The sequence below is a fragment of the Mesoplodon mirus genome (assembly GCF_964341445.2).
Source record: "Mesoplodon mirus genome assembly, chromosome: 9".
In the NCBI taxonomy this organism is placed as follows: domain Eukaryota; kingdom Metazoa; phylum Chordata; class Mammalia; order Artiodactyla; family Ziphiidae; genus Mesoplodon; species Mesoplodon mirus.
Window position 1 is genome coordinate 97,058,767 of NC_138985.1, and position 22,847 is coordinate 97,081,613.

A 22,847-nucleotide genomic window follows, 5' to 3' on the forward strand; every position below is an offset into this window, starting at 1 on the left:
ATTCATCTACACACACATTCACATACTCTGCCAGATATTCACATCCTTATGGACACACCCCCCTAGTATCAATGCTTGTAACAATGTATAAGATACATGCTACACAGATATGTATACCCTGTAAAAAACCCACAGAGAAACACCCAGAGGCCCCCAAAGAATAGAGGCATAAACAGATACAAGATTATAGGTGTTGCTCAGTAGAAAACTACGCGAGTGACCAGAGGTTGCTGAAGAAACTGGAAGTGGGGGATCAGAAGTGAAAAAAATATGCAGAAGGGAGGAAACGTGCTCAGGGAATGACCGCGAGATATTTATTAGAATCCTTAAAAATTATCAGGTGACCTTCCCAGAAGAATGGAAGGGGTTTGGTAGGGGTGGCACAGATCAGCTCAGCTTTCGTGGTTTTTCTTCACTCGACACAATGACCCAATTAAAGTACCATATTCATTTTGCATAACTGGACACGAAGAAGGAAAAAACTATTTGGATTGTGTCTAAATACTTTAGAACTAGATAGAAACTTATCAAATGCATTAATGGTTTTAGTTGGATGAAAAAGAAAAGAAAGGATCAAAAATAAATTCCTAATAAAAAATGAAAAAGCATTTATCATATGACAATAGAACTGTGGTAAAGGTTCTGTACACATTAAATAAAATAATTCAAGTATCCGCCATATTCTCCTGGTACCTCACGACTCTGGTCAAGCTGTGAAGTAAGTATACAGGTGTATACACACACACACACACACACACACACACACACACACACACACACACACACACACACACACACACACTCTCTCTCTCTCTCTCTCTCTCTCTCTCTCTCTCTCTCTCTCTCTCTCTCACTCACTGTATTTTCTGGCTGGTCATTTGCTATTTGATCTTTGTTCTAAGGGTAGAGTTTTGGATGCCTTAAACACCAATCTCTCTTGTAAACAAACTAAACCCTCTATCTCTGGGGCACAAAATTACATGGTCTTGACCCAGAGAAAGATGAAAGGCATTTAATAGACATTTCTCCTCCAATTAGGGATGAGTCTGACCCTCTATAAAATGGTCTATTTGCTCTTTTAACAGGGATTGAAATCAGTTTCAACTTGGATTGAAAAATAAGTTAACCAAGGGGAATAAATTGTTTAAAAAAGTATTAACTAGTGTCTATTAGATTTATTTCCTTATAACCAAATACTAGAGAAAAAAACCAATTCCCAGGGCATTTCAGACATTCTGTTCTTACATGCGCTTATTTCACTGTATGAGTGCTTTAATCTGTCCATACATATCCTCCTGTTAATAAGACCAGCAGAGGTGTTCAGACTGAGGAACACACACACTCTAAAGCCAGAATCTAAAACCTCGTGGACCCAGTTACATGCTGTCTGTGTACATCAACACTGTTTCAGTAACTAAAAATTGTAATATTTCCCATCAACATAAAAAGAGTGATACTACGTCATGTAAGGCTCTATCCTGTTAGGAGTTATCCTGTCAAGACTCCAGATATGCAGCAATCAAATAGCCCCTGGGGACAGGTTCTTCTATTAAACAATAAGAAAAGTAGCTTTTGTTGTTCTTGTTTTTAAGAGGATATCTAACACATGGTATTTATAGCACCGTCAGTCTGAGGAAATCTACAGTACCTTTTGAGTCCATGAACAAGTTCACACCTAATTCCACACCTTTTAGTATAGACCTTCACTGGCACTGGACAGCTGTCAATGTCCAGAACGACAAATTGATCTGAACACCCTGTGACTTCGGTGGAGAAACAGCATCCACATTTTATGTGACAAAAAACCCGAGCAGCCTAAGTGACTTCCCCAAAGCAACCCGGTGGTCCTAGGACACTTATCACAGACCCATCAGAGAATAGCTCCAGATAGTAGAATAAACACACCACATCCTGGGTGAGCTCAAGAGGCCCTGAGAGCCAAATCTCGATATAAGAACACAACCTGAACCCAGCGCAGAAGGAGAGGCCTCTGTCTGTGTGCAAAAAGATGGGCTGGTAAGTCTGACGGCCTCCAGAGCACGTACCTGGGTGAGACAATGAAGGTCCGAACTGAGTGAAGGAGAAGGAAATAAAAACACTGTCACGCTTTCCTCTTCTCCCAAGTGATCACAAACCACACGAGAGCACACACACACCTACATGTGCCATCCTGACACTGTTCTTCTTTCTCAAAGTTATCCCACGGGAGGAAAACCAGACCTTTGAAATGATTAGCAAAAGGGGGGCATGTTTCTATTAATACATATGATAAAACATACACACTCCCATACCGATCAAGAACATTAAGATGACATCCCCCCCCCAAAAAATTTCCATTTTAGTTGTGATTTGGCCTGACTGATACACCACACCCACTGAATATATTGGTTCACTCATTAGCCTGGCTGGTCATAACTATCAGGGTTGCCTGGTGGAGCTGACCCTCTCTGGTTGAGAAGCATTTCAAAGGCTTAACCTCCCCCACGTGGAGCCCACCCTCAGTGCCTGTCTGTGCTCTCTGGGTGCCCCTGCCCCCACAGCCAGCTTCTCCTGGGCCATCCTGGCGTCACCATCTCAGCTCGAGGCTAATGAACCAGAAAACTGAGAGAAGACAGAAAAAGTCTCTCTTTCCCAATTCATACACAACCTTTCTTTCTTATTAACACTGTGCCATACAGAGATGCCGCAGGTTTGTTCTAAGTACAGAAAGCAAAAGGTGTGAAAGCATATGACTTTTCCATAGAAACAAAAAAAGGAATAAAGTGGGAAAGGATTCCCACCAGTCCTGCCCCAGGGTCACCAGGGTGCCCAGGGACACCTGCTTCTTTCCCAACACACGGGAGAAATCCCAGCCCCAGCATCCCAGTGCGTCGGTTCACCCGGCCACTCGGTTGTTCCTGGTTGTGGGGGGGGGTGCCTGGAGCATCTGCCTGAAAAGTGCTGCTGTGGGTGGCAGGGTGATGGAATAAGGGGAAAGGCCACAGGAGGATAAAGACTGTTACAGCAGAGAATCATCAGGACAGGGTTAACCTTGTCCAAGACCGTGGATGTAAAACTACTAGCTCTGGGGACTCAGATTTCAATAAGCAAGTACAGTGCTGAAATTTTGGTAGAAACAACAAATGGAAAGGCTGTTCAACAGTGGAGAACTGTTCTTTTTTCCTATTTCAGGGTTGGGGGCTCCTATTCAGGGTCCACAAATGTTGGTCTGTATAGGCATGAGAAATCTGAGAAGTCCATCCCTCTGAGGATTCTCTGGCACATGGGGGGTGATTCAGCATTAACCAAGGTGAAATGGTGGCCAGCCCCTGGCTCACTAGCCTCTGGTCTCTCTACTCCAGGAAGGCCTCAGTTCTTCTTGGCCTCCTTGTGAGGCTGGCCTTTGGTTGTTCCCAGGGTGTTCCACACCTCTGTGTACATTAGGGTCCCAATGAAGACAAACAAGGTGCCCAGCCAATGCCACCGAGTGAAAGGGTTCTGGAAGTACAAGATGGAAAAGATGAGGCTCACAAACTTGCGTAGAGTCACGACGAGGGTAACGGTGAGGGAGGCGCATTCTGTGGTCAGGATGAAGACGCCCCGGATGCACACGTACCTGGAGGGGCAGGGTTAAGGTGGTTTTCTGTAGACAACCCAGAGATCAGTGGGAGAACCTTCTGGCATGGTTCTTGGCTTCAACATTCATGTTCTAGGACCCAAAAAACATGGGGCTTGGCTACAGCTGCCCTGAGACTCTTCCTTGATAGAATATCCTGCAGAATTCCTGGCCTGCCATTCCATTTGTGGATCCTAACTTGAAACTGCCTGAAAGCCTCCTATTATTCTCATCCTGGATTCTTGCCAGAGTTTAGAGAAGTCACCTCCCCAGTAATGACAGAAGGTAACACTCTCCATAAAGGTGGTCACACCTCCTCCCAAAAAGAACTCTGTAGGGCAAACGAATGAGGTGACTTCAGAGGAATGAGGTCAATCTCAATCTGTTTCATTGTTTCAAAGACTCAATGATTTTTATAATGGACTTAACAGTGGTTTCCAAAGAGCCATTTTAAAAATTAGGTTTTAGTTAATTTGAAATTTCTTGCAGGATTTTGTGGCAGCTTGTGAAATATCCTAGGACACTGGAAAACTCCATGTAGAAATCACAGCACATTTCTGTCATATACTAATCCTTAATTACCCATTGATTTCTACACCTCCAACCAGAGCTTTTCCTTCCTGGTGCCCTGGGGCCTACTGACCCTCCACACCACCAGCATCTCTTCCCCCACCTCTTCCCGCAACAAAGGAGCTCACTGGATGGGCCTGTCTGTCTCCTGCTTACCGCAGAAGAGATCAAGGCAAAAACAGAACTCATGGCACTGCACCATTAGAAGAAAAGAATAAACATTCCTATGCCAAAATACCACAGCAAAGGCCATGTGGCAGAGGGGTGCAAAGGATACTGGGTGATGACATTCATGAGGAGGTAGAACCACATGACGGGCACTATCACACCAACGACTGGAACCTGATATAATTCTGCAAAGATGAAGAGAAGAGAGAGTTGTATCACTTCGGACAGCTTATGTTTTCATCTTTTTGAACAAAGTAACACAGATGAACATAATAGAAATAGAAGCGTTATTTCTCTTGCAAATACATTTGGATCATACACCACTTACTTGCCTTGATTCAAGGCTACACCAGCCTCAAGAGTCATTACATTGGTTTCTTAAAACAAATTATAATTTATTTTACTTTTAAAATAAACTTTACCGTTCACCTGAATAGGACCCCACTTTACAGAGAAAGAGTGTGAAACACAGAGAGGTTCAAAATGATGTGGTCTTAACTGACAGTTAACACAAGAGGTAAGATAACCCATAACTAAATGCCATTTGGAAATATGTTCAATCCTTAATCAAAGAATTCTAAATTATACAAGGCTGTACCATTCTATATCTATTAAGTTAGCAATTAAACATTTATAAATAATATCCTAATCTGGCAAGGTGGTAGTGGAACTAGCAGCCATTCAGTGGGTGATAGTATAAATTGGTGTTTTTTGTTTTGGTTTGTTTTGTTATAAATTTATTTATTTATTTTTGGCTGTGTTGGGTCTTCGTTGCTGTGCGTGGGCTTTTCTCTCTAGCTGCGGCGAGCGGGGGCTACTCTTCGTTGCGGTGTGCAGGCTTCTCATTGCGGTGGCTTCTCTTGTTGCGGAGCACAGGCTCTAGGCGCACAGACTTCAGTAGTTGTGGCGCACGGGCTTAGTTGTTCCGCAGCATGTGGGATCTTCCCGGACCAGGGTTCGAACCTGTGTCCCCTGCATTGGCAGGTGGACTCTTAACCACTGCACCACCATGGAAGCCCTGGTGTTATTTTAAAAATCAATTTCACAATATGTATTAAGGAGCCATAAAAGTATCGCTTCTGGGCTTCCCTGGTGGTGCAGTGGTTGAGAGTCTGCCTGCCGACGCAGGGGACACAAGTTCGTGCACAGGTCCGGGAGGCTCCCACATGCCGCGGAGCGGCTAGGCCCGTGAGCCATGGCCACTGAGCCTGCACATCCAGAGCCTGTGCTCCGCAATGGGAGAGGCCACAACAGTGAGAGGCCCACGTACTGCAAAAAAAAAAAAAAAAAAAGTATTGCTTCTTATTCTTAGGAATCAATCCTAGTTAATTCAAAAGAAAAAAGTTTTATATATTTTGCAGTCATATTTATAATAAGGAAAAACTCTGAATCCATCTAAAGGTCCAATGATAGAGCAAGGACTATGTAAGCTAAGGTAAGCAAACTAGGTGAGGCATTATATACTTGACAAAAAAAAATCGTAAAGATTATATATAGTCATATAAAAAACACAGAATGAAAGTGAAAAAGCAAGTATAAAGTTATATCTACACAAGGATTACGACTATGTAAGAATGTATGCGAATAGAGTCAGGAAGGAAACTGGTAAAATGAAATTAGCTCACGTGTAGGGTGATGAACTGTAACTTTCCTTCCTTTAAATACATTCTTATGTTAGTTTTATATCCTGAGACTTGCACACTAAATATGTGGGAGGAAATAAAATATCCAAAATCAGAGAATAAGGACATAGTAATCCTCGAAGGGTCAGTTTTTTTTATATTGCTAAATTGTTTGTGGGGCTTGAATTATACAGCATAACTGAGGAAAGTGTAACAAAGTGATGTTGAGATCTGGTCAGTAAATGAACATTAATTTTCTTTTGCAAAAAATAAAAATTCATATATATAAATAATTTATTAAAATTATATGTCTGGATTAGTGGGAAATCCCCATAATTTGGTATTCTATTGTCTTTGAAACACTTAGCAAGTATTGAACTGAAAAGAAAGTTAACAAATGTTATTACTGTTTAATAACCCCAGAGATTCACTGTATCAATTTGCTGAGGAAAGACAATCAGTATGACATAAAGTATTTAGACAGATGTACAGTTCCCTTAGAATATTCAAGGACAACACGTTCATCTGAGACACTTAAGCAAGAGAAAAAAATGTAGACTTCACTTAGGAATGATTCTAAAGATTCAATTTTTTGAAAGCAGACCTTAAAAAAATTTTTATAAAAATACCCATCCCTGTGACTTTTAGAAGGAGCATTCTAGTAACTAAATCAATATCAATCCTAAGGAATTTGATAATGTGTTTATTTCCATAGCCCTTTGCTATGTGGGGACTCTAAGAGACCTTAAAAACCACTGCATCAAAAATCAGCTATATGTCAATTATACCTCAATAAAAAAGTCAGAAATTACTGAGTAATTCAGAGCCTTAAAAACTTTCTTACACGCTGCCACCATCACACACTTTTTTGCAGGCAAACGGGACAGGCAATTCTGCAAACTCAAACAGAGAACAGTCACAACTTCACAACTTGTGACCAGATAGCAAACAAATGTTTACTCAGCACCTACTGTCATTCTACAAAATACACTTACCATTTTAGGTCTGAGCAACACGAAGACTTAATTTTAAAAATGTGTATTTGTTCCTTGTGTATTCATTTGTCTGTAATAACAAGCTATGTCTTTTGGTAGATAATAGGATTATATCAGTAATTTATTTCAAGTTAACTGGCAATTATTAGCTAATTTATTAAATACTTTAAAAAGTAATAGCTAGGGGCTTCCCTGGTGGCGCAGTGGTTGAGAGTCCGCCTGCTGATGCAGGGGACACGGGTTCGTGCCCCGGTCCGGGAAGATCCCACATGCCACGGAGCGGCTGGGCCCGTGAGCCATGGCCGCTAAGTCTGCACGTCCGGAGCCTGTGCTCCGCAATGGGAGAGGCCACAGCAGTGAGAGGCCTGCGTACCGCAAAATAAAAAAAAAGTAATAGCTAACTTACACTGTAGACATTTGAACTAATTTTGTTCACTCCTGCTGCCTATCTGCCCTGTAACTAGGAAAAAGCCCTGTCATCATTTTTGTTCCTCCTTGCTCAGAGGCAGCTCGGCCTGGATCTGTGAGCAGACTGCCTTTCCCAGCAGAGACGGATGAACAGGAGTAAAAAAGCTGGACTGCTGCCCAACTTCTCACGGCTCCAGTCACTGCAGTATTATTACTGTTTGTTTGCATTCTCAGAACATCATACATTCCACATTCAAATGCAAACACAAATTCCACAGCAAAACAGAAAATTTGAAGATACTGTCTTGCTTCATTTGCAAATAACTGAGAAGTGCCTATAAAGGCTTTTGCTGCTGCAACCACTGATTAATGGCACTATATTCCAGGAAGGTGGAAAGGGGACTGTTTCCGGGGTGACAGATGATTTGGATAAGATCATGAAAAAAGCAGTGGTCAAGTCGAGAGTAAAATGAAGACGCTGCCTCTGAAACTGTTAGGTAATTCTACTAGATAACCCCAAACTCACCAGAATTATTGAACAGAACTGCATGGTCATAAATGTCAGAAGCCAGGAAGATGAAACCAGGAAGTGGAAGGGCATGCTAGGGGAAGAAACATTTCATGTAAATTTAAATGCAAAAACATTATAGAAGAATTAGAGTATCTTTACAATGACTGAAAGTTTTACAAGTTGTTTAACAAGCAATATCAAGAAAAGCAAGTCAGACTTATTTATTAAGTTAAAAGTATCCAGTGCTACTGACCACTTACATTGTAGGGCATGATATCAACCCCCAAATTACAGTTCTTGCCCTTTGAAGTCTGATGGTCATTACACACAAAACAAAAAAATAGAGCCAGCATCCTTTCCTCAACAAAAGGGAATGGAAAATTGAAACACACAGTCATTCTGCCCGAAGGATCTGCTACATTTTTACTATTTTTGAGAACGGTTCAACAAATAAAACGGATTTAAACATTATATGGAATGTGCAGGCAGATTTTAGGGAGTTCAGGAAACTAGTGGGAAAAGAGATTGGAGGACAATATGAAGTGAGGGATAAAGAAATGAAGACAAGAATAAAAAGAGATTGAAGAGGAAGGGGAAACAATAGGTAAGCAAAGATAAGGTGCTTGACAACAATCCACCACTACTACCACCGCAATAAGAAGGAATCACAGTAAACATTTACCAAGCAGTTAACTATACACCAGGTACCATGCTAAAAGAAACATGGAAACCAAACGGAATGTCCCTTTATTTTTTAAGTTCTCAGCCGCATACTCTAGTTCTAAGTAAATATCTCAAATTGCTTGTCTGCCACTTCAGTACAAACGGTTGGCAGGGAAGGAATCCCTGAGATTACTGAATCTGGAGGCAATGATATCACCATGACCTTGAGGAGCCCGGCATTATTTCAACAGAAAAGACGAACGAGAAAGAGGAAAGTTAGAGGAGGTGGCTCTAGATCAGCAGTTTCAAACAAGAAGCGAAAGCATATATAATTAACTAATTAAAAATCTCTCCATCAAAGGACTAAAGCCCATCTGAGGGACTTACTCCTCAAATCCCATCTTCCCCAACTCTCCCAAACGCCTGCCCGCACATATTCTCCTTGGCATGGGGTTTCTGAAACTTCTATTCCCTTTCTAGGTTTCCATATTGGTTTTAACTTGATTTCATCTATAGGAACATTGGGTTCCTTGCCCCTTGGGGTTGTTCCTGGCTGGCAGACATGTTCTGTCCACGCTGACTGAGGATGAGCCCCTCATGTAGAGAACTGTGACAGCCTATTAAAAGTGCCAAAGTCTGTGCGCCCCCAAACAGTTTATTGGATAATAAATTGATCCTTCAACTACATGAGAAGGATGACATATCACATTTGAAACAACATATTACAGTAACAATAACAACTCAATAATTTTCATCTTCCCTGGGTTCAAGAAATTGCTTACATTATAAAACAAAGCCTCCTTGGAGTGTTTCCCAAATTGTTTGTACAGAGTCTCTTGGAAAATACCCATCCTTGCTGACATCAGAAGAGCGAAAGTCAGCGCCCCGATACCTAAAAAGCAAACATCAAGTTACAAGATGCCTGCATTTGCTAACTTCCAGATCTTTTCTTAAAGAACATTAAGTTCTACAAACATTACACACTAAATGTGGAACATGTACAAAATTTAAAAAGAAATAAAAATCAACCACAATATTACCATCCAGTCCTAAACAGTTTGCTATCTCTCTCTGTATATATACTTAGGTAGACATTTTATGCTGAGACAGGATCATAATGAATATATAATTTTATATCTTGCTTTCTTCACGACCTTTTTCCTGGATTTTCCATCAGGTCATTCATTAAAATTTTTTCAAAAGCATGGCTGCATATTATTCTATCATGTGGATGTACCATACCTAAATGTCTTATAATAGGAGAATGGTTAGATTACTTCCAATTATTTCATCATTAAAATCAATGTACATCCTAGTACATAAATCTTTAAACAAAATGTTGATTATTTCCTTAGGATAAACTCTCATAAGGGGGATTACTGAGTCAAAGGTTGTAGACATTTTAAAAACTCAATACATACACATACTTTTTTTCCCAGAAAGGCTGTGTCAATTTACCATAAACAGTTTATATGGAAATGGTTGCCTTACTGCATCCTCAGCAGCCATGAGAATAATCATTTATTATCTTGCCAACATAAGAGACCAAAATTAAAAGGTACTGCATTTTGGTTTCAATTTGCATTTCTTTGATTACTAGACTAGCAAGGCTGAACGTAAGTTTACTGAACATTAATTGTGTCCCCATGAATTGTGTGTTCATATCTTGTGCAAGTTCTTATTGGATAAGGTATCTTTCTAATAGCTGATAAAGAGCTTTCTATGTTAAGAACAACAACCTAAAGAGATAAAGTTTCAAAGTCAAGAGGCGAGGAGAATACAGTTCTTTCATTGCTACTTTTCTTCCATTTGGTCAGTCTCAATATCTTATTGCCATCACTAACTTTCCCCTCTCTATCATACGCAGCAAGGGCAAAGCTCTATAGGAGTTGTTTAATTAATTCAACAAAGAGATATTTGTATTTTTAAAAACTCCCCAGGAGATTGTGATGATCCGTCAGGTTTGGGAACATTATTGCCATGTGGAACAGCTTATGAGGAAAATAAATCTAAGATTTAGAGATGGGTCCCTTGGAAATTTAGAGTCAACTGCTGTAATGTGCCCTCCTTTTGTAGAAGCTTCTGCTCAGCAGACAGATCATAAAGAAATGGATGATACTCCACTCTCAAAGAGTGTGACGGGCAACTAGACACAGACTTTTCTTTCTACACCAGTGGCAACCAAGAAAGCATCCATGCTGTAGAACACGGTACCATGAATACAGACTTTTTTTTTTTTCGTTTCTTGAACACTAAGGTTCAGAGATATATAATCCCAGATGCCTCTCTCTTCTATGGCATAATTTGTTTAGCTGAAGCTTCTTGCCAAGAAACATATCCCTTAGGAGAAACCTCTGAAAACAGAACTGCAGAGGCAATTAGCTTTATTGTAATTACTGTACTTGCCTAGCAACCACCATGCAAATGCCTGGAATCCATCATTCTCACTCGAGCTCGACTGGGAAGTCTAGGAAATAAGAAAAAATACGAGGTACAGAGACCAGAACTACATTCAAGGGGCCTCGATACAAGGGAAATATTTATGTTACCCATTTCCCTCTTCTCTTTCAGAGATTTAAATTCTTGGATTACATGAGCATTTACATTTATTATATCATTAATAAGTACCTGGGCCCCCAAGGCAAGTAGTGAATAGAAATCATTTGTGAACAGATTCTTACCACCTGCTTTGCTGACATGAAAGTGCAAATAAATATCCCCACAGACACCAGGGCAATGGAGGTATATTTGAATATACTGTATCTGCAAAAATAAGAAAAAGAGCACCTCAGGAAAGCACAGATACAAATTTCCACATGATGTTGACAGTCAGATGGTTCCTGAGAGTACAAATCACCAAAGCACAATCAAGGGGATCACTTCCCAGCAGAGTCCACGTAAGTCTCTGCGTGAAAGAATCAGGATGCTGACTAGTTTCTAAACAACGCCCTTTCTGGTGGTGTTTAAGACGGTTTGTTTCCCATAGTTTGTGCACCAATAGATTGTTTCATCAGAAAACAAAGACAGGCCAGACATGACAGCCCATCCTGCTCTCGAGTCCAGATGAAAGCCTGATAGATCTTAAGGGATGCCTGTTGCTTTTCCTGGCTTCTGGGGCCCAGACCTGAGTGTGGAGACACAGCACGCAGAGGAAGGACGGAAGGAATACCAGGGACAAGCCGCAGGACTCCACATGCAGAAAAGAATTCAACTGTCCCTTTTCAGGGGAGGGTATTGTTTTTATGTCTTTTAAATATTGTTTTTAAATGTTGGCATAGTTGGATAAAGCAAGTAATATTAACCTAATAGGACTATTAGCAGTAATAACAGTGGCATTTCACATTAACTAAAATAGTATCAATTAACATCCCTCTCAGGCTCTTGGTGATAAAGCAAAAGGCCTCAGGCAGGAATGAAAAGAAGTTAAAACCTTACATCTGAAGTTTTCTACCCAAATACTTTGTATAGTTCTGGTCACAGCGCCTCAGAAAAAGGCCAGCGGAACTGGCTGAGGGGCCGAGCAAGGGGCCAAGAGCACCACGCTAGAGAAGAGGGGCGGCCGAGGACACAGGCACTGCTGCAGGCAGGTAGAAACGTAAGGGAACTCTTCAGTCTGCAAAGGTCAGAGAGAGAGGTCTAGAATTCAGGCCTAAACAATAATGAAGGGCATGGTTAAGGTGAATATAGATTTGGTCTTCAAATCCTGGAGAAGGGAACACACTATAAACGTGACGGGTGCTACTCAAGATAAACAAAAGGAGATAATTACTAATCCATGATATTAGACAGTTGGCTTAGGGAAATTCCTGTTCTCTGGGTGATATAGACTGGAGAGAGTCAAAAAAGACTTAGAGAGATTCAAGATGACAGACTAAAAACAAGCTCTTGGGCTTCCCTGGTGGCACAGTGGTTGAGAGTCCGCCTGCCGATGCAGGGGACGTGGGTTCGTGCCCCGGTCCGGGAAGATCCCACATGCCGCGGAGCGGCTGGGCCCGTGAGCCATGGCCGCTGAGCCTGCGCGTCTGGAGCCTGTGCTCCACAAGCAACTGGAGAGGCCACAACAGTGAGAGGCCCCATACAGCAAACAAAAAAACAAAAAAACAAAAAAACAAGCTCTTAAGGAAAACTGCAATGTTTAAGGCCCCCGACATTTGGGGTATGTCAGGAGAATACATTCCTTTTATAATAAGTTCTTTTGTATCCCTGCTATGCGCCAAAATCAAAGGTTGGAAAGACCACGGGTCTGTCCCAATGTGAACTTTGCATTACCAAGAAGCACAGGGGTCACTTCAGAGATAATGAACCTGACCATTACCTCCGTGTGCTTGAATAGAGAGAACCTAGAAATCAACTACAATGGTGCTTATCTGGGGAATACGTAAGCCTCAGGAGACAAAGAACTCATGATAAGGAGCCTTTTCATGACACAGCCCTTATTACTTAAAAACTCTAGCTTCCCACACTGAATTGACACCTACTTTCCAAGCTGGTACAGAGAGTTTTAATACTTCGGGCTGGGTACTGAATACATTGAAAAGCAGGCACCAACTTGCACGATTTTGGTCTGAACAGTGAGGATGAACTTCCCCCTGAGAAGTGTTCCAGACTGCGTGGGCTGTCTCTGCCCCACACCTCTCCTCCCTGGGAGTGAGGCTCCGAATGAAGGTGAGAGACAAATGCTTGGAAAGAGCATCCCAGATACTTCTGATATTTCCGAACCGTACCCAGAGAGAGCCACTGGTGACAGCTACAAAGAACGGTCCTGAAACTTTTCATTGCATCTTGTTTGGCCACTTGGGCCTCTGTTAGGAATTTTCTTTATAATATGTATGACTATTTCTTAGCTCATTATGTTGTACACTTCCTAGGACAGCACTGTCCCACAGAACTTCAGTGAAGCTGGCAATGTTCCACATCTGGGCTCTCCAAGATGGTCACCACTAGCCACATGTGGCTACTGAGCACTTAAAATGTGACTAGTGAGATGGAGAAGCTATATATTTAATTTTATTTACTTTTTAATATTTAAATTTAAATGTAAATAGTCACATGTAGACAGTGGTGACCACAGTGAAGTTCTAGATCAGTTGGCTTCGTAGATTAGTATGGTACTAAAGATTCAACAATGACAAGAGTTTATTAATTCTACACAGAGAATATGCTGCTCCAGAGCCACAGGTGGGGCCTCTTACCTGGTCCACTGCCTCAGGAATGAGCACCACTGTCACAGACAGAAGTAAGAAACAAGGCAGATGGCCAAGTACAAACTTATCATCACTATGAGAAAAGGAATCCAGATGAGCTTATGGCTGGGGCTCAGCTTATCCCTCCTATACACAAAATATAAAAGAGTATTGTTTACCTTTTCTTCAAAATGATAATTCCTAGAATCATGTTGGCAATTAGAGAACCCTGTGAAAAGAGACAATGGAGTTTTAGTGCACTAGGGAAAGAAGATAACACAATTCAAGATAAGTATGAACAGGGGCAAGGTGGGGGAAATAGCTGGAAAGGAGGAGGTCAGGATGAATGATCAGTGAGGTACACCATGTTGCTAGGATGGCAGAAGTTACAAACCATAACAATCTACACGTAAAATAATACAACATTTTCAAGTTGACAATGAGAATAAAAATGATCAATTCTCAATAAGGGGTCAAAGCTGAAGCTGGGCTACCAGGGATGAAGTATGTTATAGGCTTATTTTTGTCAAATTTCCCATCTAATTTATAGGAGCCTTTAATAAGCTTCTCCTCACCCACAGTCTGACTGAATGAAGTTGTGCAGGGATCTGTCTCTTGTCTGGAAAGTTGTCAATCAATCAGCAAGTGTCTACTGAAAGTCTATTCTGGGATCAGTGCTCTGAAGGTCATCTTAGTCATTATAATCAGCTCTGGAAAGTGGCTTTAGGGATAGCACATTCCATCTCACAAAAATCTCAGGCCACACAGAAAAGCTGTAATTCCAATTTTTACCCATTTTGCATTCTTCTGCAATCCTAACTATATTCCCTCTTGAGTTTCTTTCCTGTTCTTCAGGGAACACTCTGTTCTTATTTATATACAAACTAGCTCTCCCATGCATGAGGCAAAGATGAAAACCTCTGCTGCTTTGGGAGAAACCCTACCTTCATCAAGAATTTCCTTTTACGTAATTATCTGAAGTCTCTATTTTCAAAAAAAATCAGAAAAGAGAAGTATCTATATCATGTACTAGAAGTAAACGTAATTTCATGGAAGAAACAAAAAGTGATGAGAAATAAGTTAAATAACATTCATAGCAAGAACGAATATAAAACTCACCAGATGAAGAAAATTAAAGGTAAAATCTGTTATCCAGGGAAATTTTAACTTTCCTTTTATTAATCACCTGTAAGACCTCTGATAAGTAAAAGTAAACCATCCACTTTCATATTTCTCTCTTTGCCCTACTTCTCAGAGAAAGCCAGCCTCTGCTTATTCATCCATGAGACCTATTCTTACACCCTAGACTTTACTCCTTATAGGCCCTTTCTACTTTTGTCATGTGTTTAATGGACCCACTTTGCTGCACCTTCCAGAGGAACATGACACAGGAGCCGGCAGACTTACAGATCGAAATATCATGTGCAGGGGCATGGCAATGTTGAGATTCAGGGCGTAGTTGTTCACCACACTGACAGTGAAGAACATGGTCACCATTACGGCGTAGTACCTGAGAGGCAGAGACAACAGCTCATCACACAGCAGCCACGATTTCAAGAAAATCAAGTAGAGAAGGAAATACATATTTTTGGTTAAAAAACTATTGTGCTTATTTCCTCTGGATTGAAAGGTCGTGTCACTATTATAATGTGAAGTCAAGCACCAAGTACATATGGAAATACTTCACAAAGCCAGAATAACATGGAAAAAGTTTGAAGAAATTATGGCTAAAAGAATGTGTTCCAAGAAACACTATTTTAATATTTTTCTAGTACGTACAGCAACTATAAATGAGGCTTCGAAAAGAGTTACCTGATAGACAGCAATAGGTTTTTTATCCACAATGGATAATTTTTATTATTGTATCAGTTCTTTGTATATAATTTTCATGTAGCTCTAAAGAACTTAAAAATTGTTCAACTCTCTCAAATATTTCCTCTATACACTTGTTTATACTATTAATTTTCACTGTTTCTAAAGAAAAGATGTGCTAAGTCAAGGGTTACTTTCACCCTAGCAACTGTTAAAATTATCCCACCTTTTGAACCAGTGGCCTCCAAATTAATGAGGGCATCATTTGACTTGCATAGATTTGTATTTAAAATTAGGACCCCTGTTTTTTGAGAATGTATAGGTCTTTAAATAATAATAAAAAGCAAAAACTAAAAGAAATCCAGGAACTCTAATCATTTAGAAAGATAAAGGGATGAACACAAATAACAAGTTATAAATAAATTAATTAATTTTTAAGATGCCTTTCATACATATCAGCTTAAACCACTTAAAATGCCATTTTTGGTAGGTCAAAAGGGGTTGAACATCAGCAATTTCATATGATTCAACCTAATACATTCAAAAAGGGAAAAATAATATTTGAATTACATGGCTAAAGAATGCAGGGCAGGGGCTTCCCTGGTGGCGCAGTGGTTGAGAGTCCGCCTGCCGATGCAGGGGACACGGGTTCGTGCCCCGGTCCGGGAGGATCCCACATGCCACGGAGCGGCTGGGCCTGTGAGCCATGGCCGCTGAGCCTGCGCGTCCAGAGCCTGTGCTCCGCAACGGGAGAGGCCACAGCAGTGAGAGGCCCGCGTACCACAAAAAAAAAAAAAAAAAAAGAATGCATGGCAAAGGTGAATAAGTGGTTCCATATTCTTCAGGAAATGTCGGAAGTCTTTGAGCACAGATCCCCATCCTTTCCACCTCTGCACATCTGGAGAAGGTGACAGCACTGAGTCTCAAGTTATCTTCCCTGACAAGAACCAATTCTGTGTTCCTGGTGAGGTAGGGGGCTATGTGCCCTCACAGGCAGCCACACCAGGGCTAGGTAGGGGGCTATCTGCCCTCACAGGCAGCCACACCAGGGCTAAATGAACGCAGTCTGCAAAGTCTGAAGAGCTTTACAATGAACGCAGAACACAGTAATACACACATGCAAAGTTACTGGTGAGAGCTACTTCACAGCTTATAAATAATATACTACTGGTGATTTCATAAGCTTTCTTGCCCAATTTTCCTAGTTCCACCTTGAAAAGATGCCATCTGGAGATAGAGGTCATCAAGTTCTTTCAGGATAATTAATTCCAACTATTCCACATCGCTGCCTACATAGTATTGCCTAGAAATCGCTCATGGGGATGAATGACACGAACCAAGATTTTGATTAGGGCTTCCCAGATAGAAAATAAAATAGCCGGCACGAATTGCACACAAGGGAGCATGGTTGTTAGGGAAGGTTCATGGGGAGCCTCCAAGGGCAGGTTAGGGAGTTTGGGCTTCACTTTGAATCTAATGGTGACCTGAGTGCATGTGGAGTGGGTGTCATGATACAATGGTAGGAAGCGGAAATGGAGGGATGAAGAGGTGAGAGGCAGGAGGTCAGCCGACCAGGCTATTACTATAGAAGTCATGGCGAGAGTGAATACGTTCCTGAACTACGCTAGTGGCAGCCAGAGAAGAAAGAAATAGTGGAAGGAGGAGGGAAAGGGCCAGAGGAATCAAAAAATGCTGGGGTTCCTACTCTGATATCAATGCTGGTCTTGGGAGCAGAAAGTTTTATGCAGGATATCTAGCATAAAACTGTGCTGCCTGTGCTCAGCAACGGGAGAGGCCACAACAGTGAGAGGCCCGCGTACCACACACAAAAAAAAAAAAAAAAAAAAAAAATACACTTTGATTTCTAGTCTCTCACAGCAAGAATGCTGTTTTCAATACACTGTTCGTTATAAGATCTGCCCTGTTTTCTGTTTGGCCCCATGAGTATAGTTATGCAAATTTGGACTAATGGATGCAGGTCTGGAAGCAACAATTTTACCTTAGCTTGCCGTTCATTTTCTTTTGATTGAGATGAAAGTCACATAACATAAAATCCACCACTTTAAAGTGAACAATTCGGTGGTATTTAGTACATTTACAGTGTTGTGTAACTACTACCTCTATCTCCAAAAGCCATTAGTCTTTTAAAAGTAACAACGATACCACTCTTAACATATGTGATAACTTTACCAACAAGAGGAAAATATGCATAACTGGTTAAAAATTGGTTGTCACACCAGGCCTTTGACCATATACCAGACAGATACAGACAGACACACACACACATATATATAGTTGCTTCCATGAGAGTTACTTTAAGTGTCGTGGCAGGAATTTTATTCTAAGAATAGGCTCCCTGCAGTGTCACAATGTATTAAATTCAGAAAATGAATTATTCTACTGATATAGTTGATACCAATCTTATAAAACGATGCCTCATATTCCTTTTGTATAGGTACCAGAAAAGCTCTTAACTTAAAAAAAAAAAAAAAAGGCTAAAATGAGACTTCAATGTGCCATACCTTATTGGGATAGTTGGATGCTTCCTTCCCAAATCAGCTTCAAAGAGGAAGCCTTCCACAGCGATAAATAAAAATTGTGCAAATGTCACGATGTTCCCGCATCCTGGATGCTTCCTGTGTAGTGAATAATAAAAAGAAAAAAAAAGACACAGAAAACTGAGATAAAGAGCACTAAGAATTGTTTTATTCATAGTTCAGAATAACAGGGAAGATGGATTTCTGTTACCCATTGTCCTTCTTTATCTCCGTTTTCATATCCCACGGATCACACACACTTAGCAACAGACCCACAGAGAAGAACGTCAGCTTTCTCCCTTTACTCTTCCACAGGTAGAGCAGGCCATGAGTAAGAATGATAACGCTCATTCCTAGAACTATGATACAATTTTCCCAGTAAACTGTAGGAAGTTGGTCATAGGTTCTCGTTGAGATCCTCACTTAACCAAGAGGGCTTTAGTCCAGATCCTTGTCAGCTTGGGCACAAGGCCCAAGGAGAGAAACATGCTCAGATCTCCTGTAATGTTTACATATCCTCCCAACCAGGATATCTCCAAGACTGCTGTCAATCAAAGACTCCTACCCAGTGGTAATGACAGGGATGTTACCTTAGACAGAATCCCCATGGGGGCAACAATGGTGGGGGGCTGGGGGCGGAATCCTACTATTTTTCTAAGTATAAAGCAAGGGTTATATGTACAGGACATAAGTCCATATACAGTGTACCTGCAGAGGGATGATTAGGAAAAAATGTCTACAAAGGGTCTTTGGAGGGGGCCGGGGGAGGGGCAATAATGAAGACAAGACTGAGGAGCACCGCTGCTGTCTTACTAGTCTCCACCACCCTTAACACAAACGCATCAGGGACTCAACAAACGTTCGTGGAATTCAATGGCACCTCTTCAGTGGTCTACTTAAGGGTTGGGGAATCTTCCACAGTGACTGTTACGAGCAAATCTACAAGGTAAAAAAGTTCCTCTGATATCAATCCCTCTTGAGGCACTCTGAAAGTTGGTTACTTCAAATGTTGTGGTTTTCTTGAGCTTGTCCTCCATGAGGCACTGCCCAATCACTGGAAGAAGGACAAAGTGAGCGGTTGTCTTTGTTCTCCTGAGGCCTCCAGAGTTCCCACATTACCAATGATCCCATATTACGAAATATAGCGCCCTGTTCTGCATTTTCATCTTAACCAAAGACATTTACCCAAACCTAGTGATTAGAGGGATTTAATTGTATTATTATATATTACTATAATGCTATTTATTAAAAACAACTCCATTCTCTATTGGTGGTATTAATATTAAACAGCAATGCCAAGGATCACATTCTTAAATACTCCCATCAGGTATAAAAATAAACAATGCTAAGCCTAAGCCATTCCCGTACAGAGCTGTGCTTACCATCGGAAGCGGAACAAGAGTTCCACTTTAGGCTCTACTACCTATGAAGGTTTCCTTGAAAACTACTGCTCTATATCCAATTCAACGTTTTCTTTTAGCACTCCTTATGTGTGAGGGACAGGGCTAAACATTGCAGGAATCCATAAACAACCATGTAAGACATTTCTCTCATTCTAGGAGCTAATCAAAACCATTAGCCTAAGTATGAGTGACAGGAGAGGGAATCTTAGTTCCAGATAGTTCCTAGCACAGTGCTTTTCAACCCTGGCTAGGCTGCTCTGTAATAACCATAAGCCTGAGAAGCCTCACCCTCCCAGGTGGGGTGGGGCTCTGGATTTGAAAGCTTCCCAGTAGATCCTAATGTGCATCCAGAGTTGAAAACCACTAGTGTAGGTCTGGGGAAAGGTAGGGGTGTGTGTGTGTGTGTGTGTGTGTGTGTGTGTGTGTGTGTTTAAGATGCACAGGTAATTCTTACCTGCTGTCACAGGGTTGAGAGCCAGTCCACAGTGCTTAAAAGCACACAATGACATGCAGGATATCCAGCTATGCTGCTAACCTTATGACAGTAGAAGTTTATTACCCTAAGTTTAGTTTTCTTATCTTTAAAATGGGAACAGTATTAGGGCCTATCTCATTGGTTTATTGTAGAGTAAATAAGCCAGTCCCTGAAATGCACTTAACAGAGGGAAAAAGGCAAAAACTAAAACACTAGGATACCTTCAATCTAAGTATAGGAACCCTTTTAAAGACATTTATGTTGAGCAATTTTTCTCACCTGTAAAATAGAAGTGATGTGTTTTTAATGTCATAGTGAGGATTCAATGAGAAAATATACATAAATCGCCAAGCACAAGACTTAGTCCAAAAAGAGCTCATTATACTTCTTGTTTTCCTTTCCATTTTCTCTTTCCTGAAAGCTTAGGACAATTCAATTAAAGAGTAATTATCAAGAACCTATTGTGTGTGCAGGTAGGTGCTGGCTGAGAGGGAGCTGCCAATTGAATGAGACCTGATCCCTGCCACACACGGAATATGCGACAGTAGGAACCCAGTGCCCTGTGGGGATGGTTAGAGGACCGTCCAATTCATCTTCACACCAACAACCTCTGGGCACCGAGTCTGGCTTTCACCCAAGCAACTGAATGAATGTGGGAGGCCTCACTTTAAGCAAACATGATCTAGAATATGAGGACTGTATGAAAGTTAAAAATAAACTATTTCGAAAAATGATTCACTTTTAAAGTGTATTCTTCATAGGATGTTGTAAAAGGCATCATAATAGGATTGTATCAAGGTGGCAGAGGAGTAGGACACGGAGCTCACCTTCTCCCACAAATGCATCAAAAATACCTCTACGTGTGGAACAATTCTCACAGAATATCTACTGAACGCTGGCAGAAGACCTCAGGCTCCCAAAAGGGCAAGAAAATCTCCACATAACTGAGTAGGGCAAAAGAAAAAAGAAAAAAAGAGAAAGGAATCCGGATGGGATCTGCACCCCTTTTGGGGAGCTGTGAAGGAGGAAAGGTTCCTGCACCCGGGGAAGTCCCCTCACGGGCGGCAAAATCAGCTGGGACAGAGGAGGAGCTTCAGAGCCTCGGAGGAGAGTGCAGCACCCTGTTTGCGGAGAGAGACCTGCGTAGAAGGTCAGTGCTGCCAGCACTCCCCAGCTTGGGTCGCTTGTCCACTGGGGAGAGTCAGGGTTGGGTGCTGAGGCTCAGGCTTCAGAGGTCAGACCCCGGGGAGAGGACTGGGGTTGGCTGTGTGGACAAAGCCAGCACACGCTGAGGAAAGAGACAGCAAATACCCAAACCAAAAACTGCCCGCACGCCAAAAAAAAATTAAACCCACACAAGCTACGCAGGGACACTCCCGCATATAAATGGCCCTCCAAGACCACAGTAGATAATTGTTTCTCCTAAACTCACACAGTAAGAGAAATACAAGCAAAATGAAGAAGCAGAGGAACTACTCCCAGTTAAAAGACCAAGAGAGGGCTTCCCTGGTGGCACAGTGGTTGAGAGTCCACCTGCTGATGCAGGGGACACGGGTTCGTGCCCCGGTCCAGGAGGATTCCGCGTGCCACGGAGCGGCTGGGCCCGTGAGCCACGGCCGCTGAGCCTGCGCGTCCGGAGCCTGTGCTCCGCAACGGGAGAGGCCACAACAGTGAGAGGCCTGCGTACCGCAAAAAAAAAAAAAAAAAAAAAAAAAAAAAAGACCAAGAGAATCCCCATGAAGGAACAAACAATGAAACAGACCTCATCAGTCTAATAGACACCAAGTTCAAAAAACAGGTAATGAAAATACTGAAAGAATTAAGAAAGGCTATTGACAGAAATGCAAATTACTGTAAAAAGGAACTAGAAACTATAAGGAGGAGCCAAGAAAAATTTAAAAATTCGTTTGCCAAGACAAAAGCTGAGGTAAAGGCAATGAATAGAATGAATAATACAGAAAAAAGAATAAGTGATCTGGAAGATAGAATAATGGAAATTACCCAATCAAAACAGCAGACAGAAAGCCAAATGAAAAAAAGAAAAAATGAAAGCAATAAAAGAGACCTGTGGGATAATATAAAGCATGCCAATCTACATATAACAGGGATTCCAGAAGGAGAATAAAGAGAAAAGGGGGTTAAAAATGTATTTGAAGAAATTATGGCTAAAAGCTTCCCAAACCTAAAGAAGGAAACAGATACCCAGTTACAGGAAGCACAGAGGGTCCCAAACAAGATGAATCCAAACAGACCTTCACCAAGACATATAATAAAAATGGCAAAAGTTAAAGAGAGGATTCTAAAGACAGCAAGAGAAAAATGAAGAGTTAATTACAAGGGAACCCCCATAAGGCTATCAGCTGATTTCTCTACAGAAACACTGAGGGCCAGAAGGGAGTAGCAAAATATATTCAAAGTCTTGAAAGGGAAAGATCTGCAGCCCAGAATATTCTACCCAGCAAGATAATCATTTAGAATAGGAGGAGAAATAAAGAATTTCTCAGACAAGCAAAAACTAAAAGAATACAGCAACTCTAAAGCTATCCTAAAAGACATATTGAAAGGTCTGTTCTAAACAGAAAAGAAGCAAGAAGATACAGGAAGGAGGAAATCACAACTGGAAAGTAACTCACTTAAATACAGATCAAAAAGAAAAAACAAAACCTACTTGTGAAAGTGATGATAAACACAAGGAACAGCAAAAGGATAAACATGAAGATGTAAAAAAGACGTCAAAATCATAAAATGTGGGGAAGGAGTGTAAGAAAATGCAGATTCTTTTTTTTTTTTTTTTTTTTAGAATATGCTTGAGCCTATATGACTATCCATCTAAAGCAAGCAGATACAGGAAGGGGGGTTAACATACTTGAATAACAGGGCAACCACAAATCAAAAACATACAATA

General features: G+C 41.2%; 1 protein-coding gene across 1 annotated transcript in view; it reads right to left on the minus strand.

Moving 5' to 3' along the window:
* Window positions 1-2,635: 2,635 nt before the first annotated feature.
* SLC35B4 (solute carrier family 35 member B4) overlaps window positions 2,636-22,847 on the minus strand; it is a 38,794-nt gene continuing 18,582 nt past the window's right edge. Inside the window, exons 2-10 of the mRNA XM_082632958.1 lie at window positions 18,050-18,163; window positions 15,123-15,225; window positions 13,895-13,944; window positions 11,214-11,295; window positions 10,939-10,999; window positions 9,315-9,424; window positions 7,885-7,960; window positions 4,443-4,518; window positions 2,636-3,595 (exon numbers count right to left, since the gene is read on the minus strand). Of these exons, the coding sequence (XP_082489084.1) occupies window positions 3,349-3,595; window positions 4,443-4,518; window positions 7,885-7,960; window positions 9,315-9,424; window positions 10,939-10,999; window positions 11,214-11,295; window positions 13,895-13,944; window positions 15,123-15,225; window positions 18,050-18,163 (919 nt within the window). The 3' untranslated portion in view covers window positions 2,636-3,348. The remainder of the gene's footprint in view (window positions 3,596-4,442; window positions 4,519-7,884; window positions 7,961-9,314; window positions 9,425-10,938; window positions 11,000-11,213; window positions 11,296-13,894; window positions 13,945-15,122; window positions 15,226-18,049; window positions 18,164-22,847) is intronic.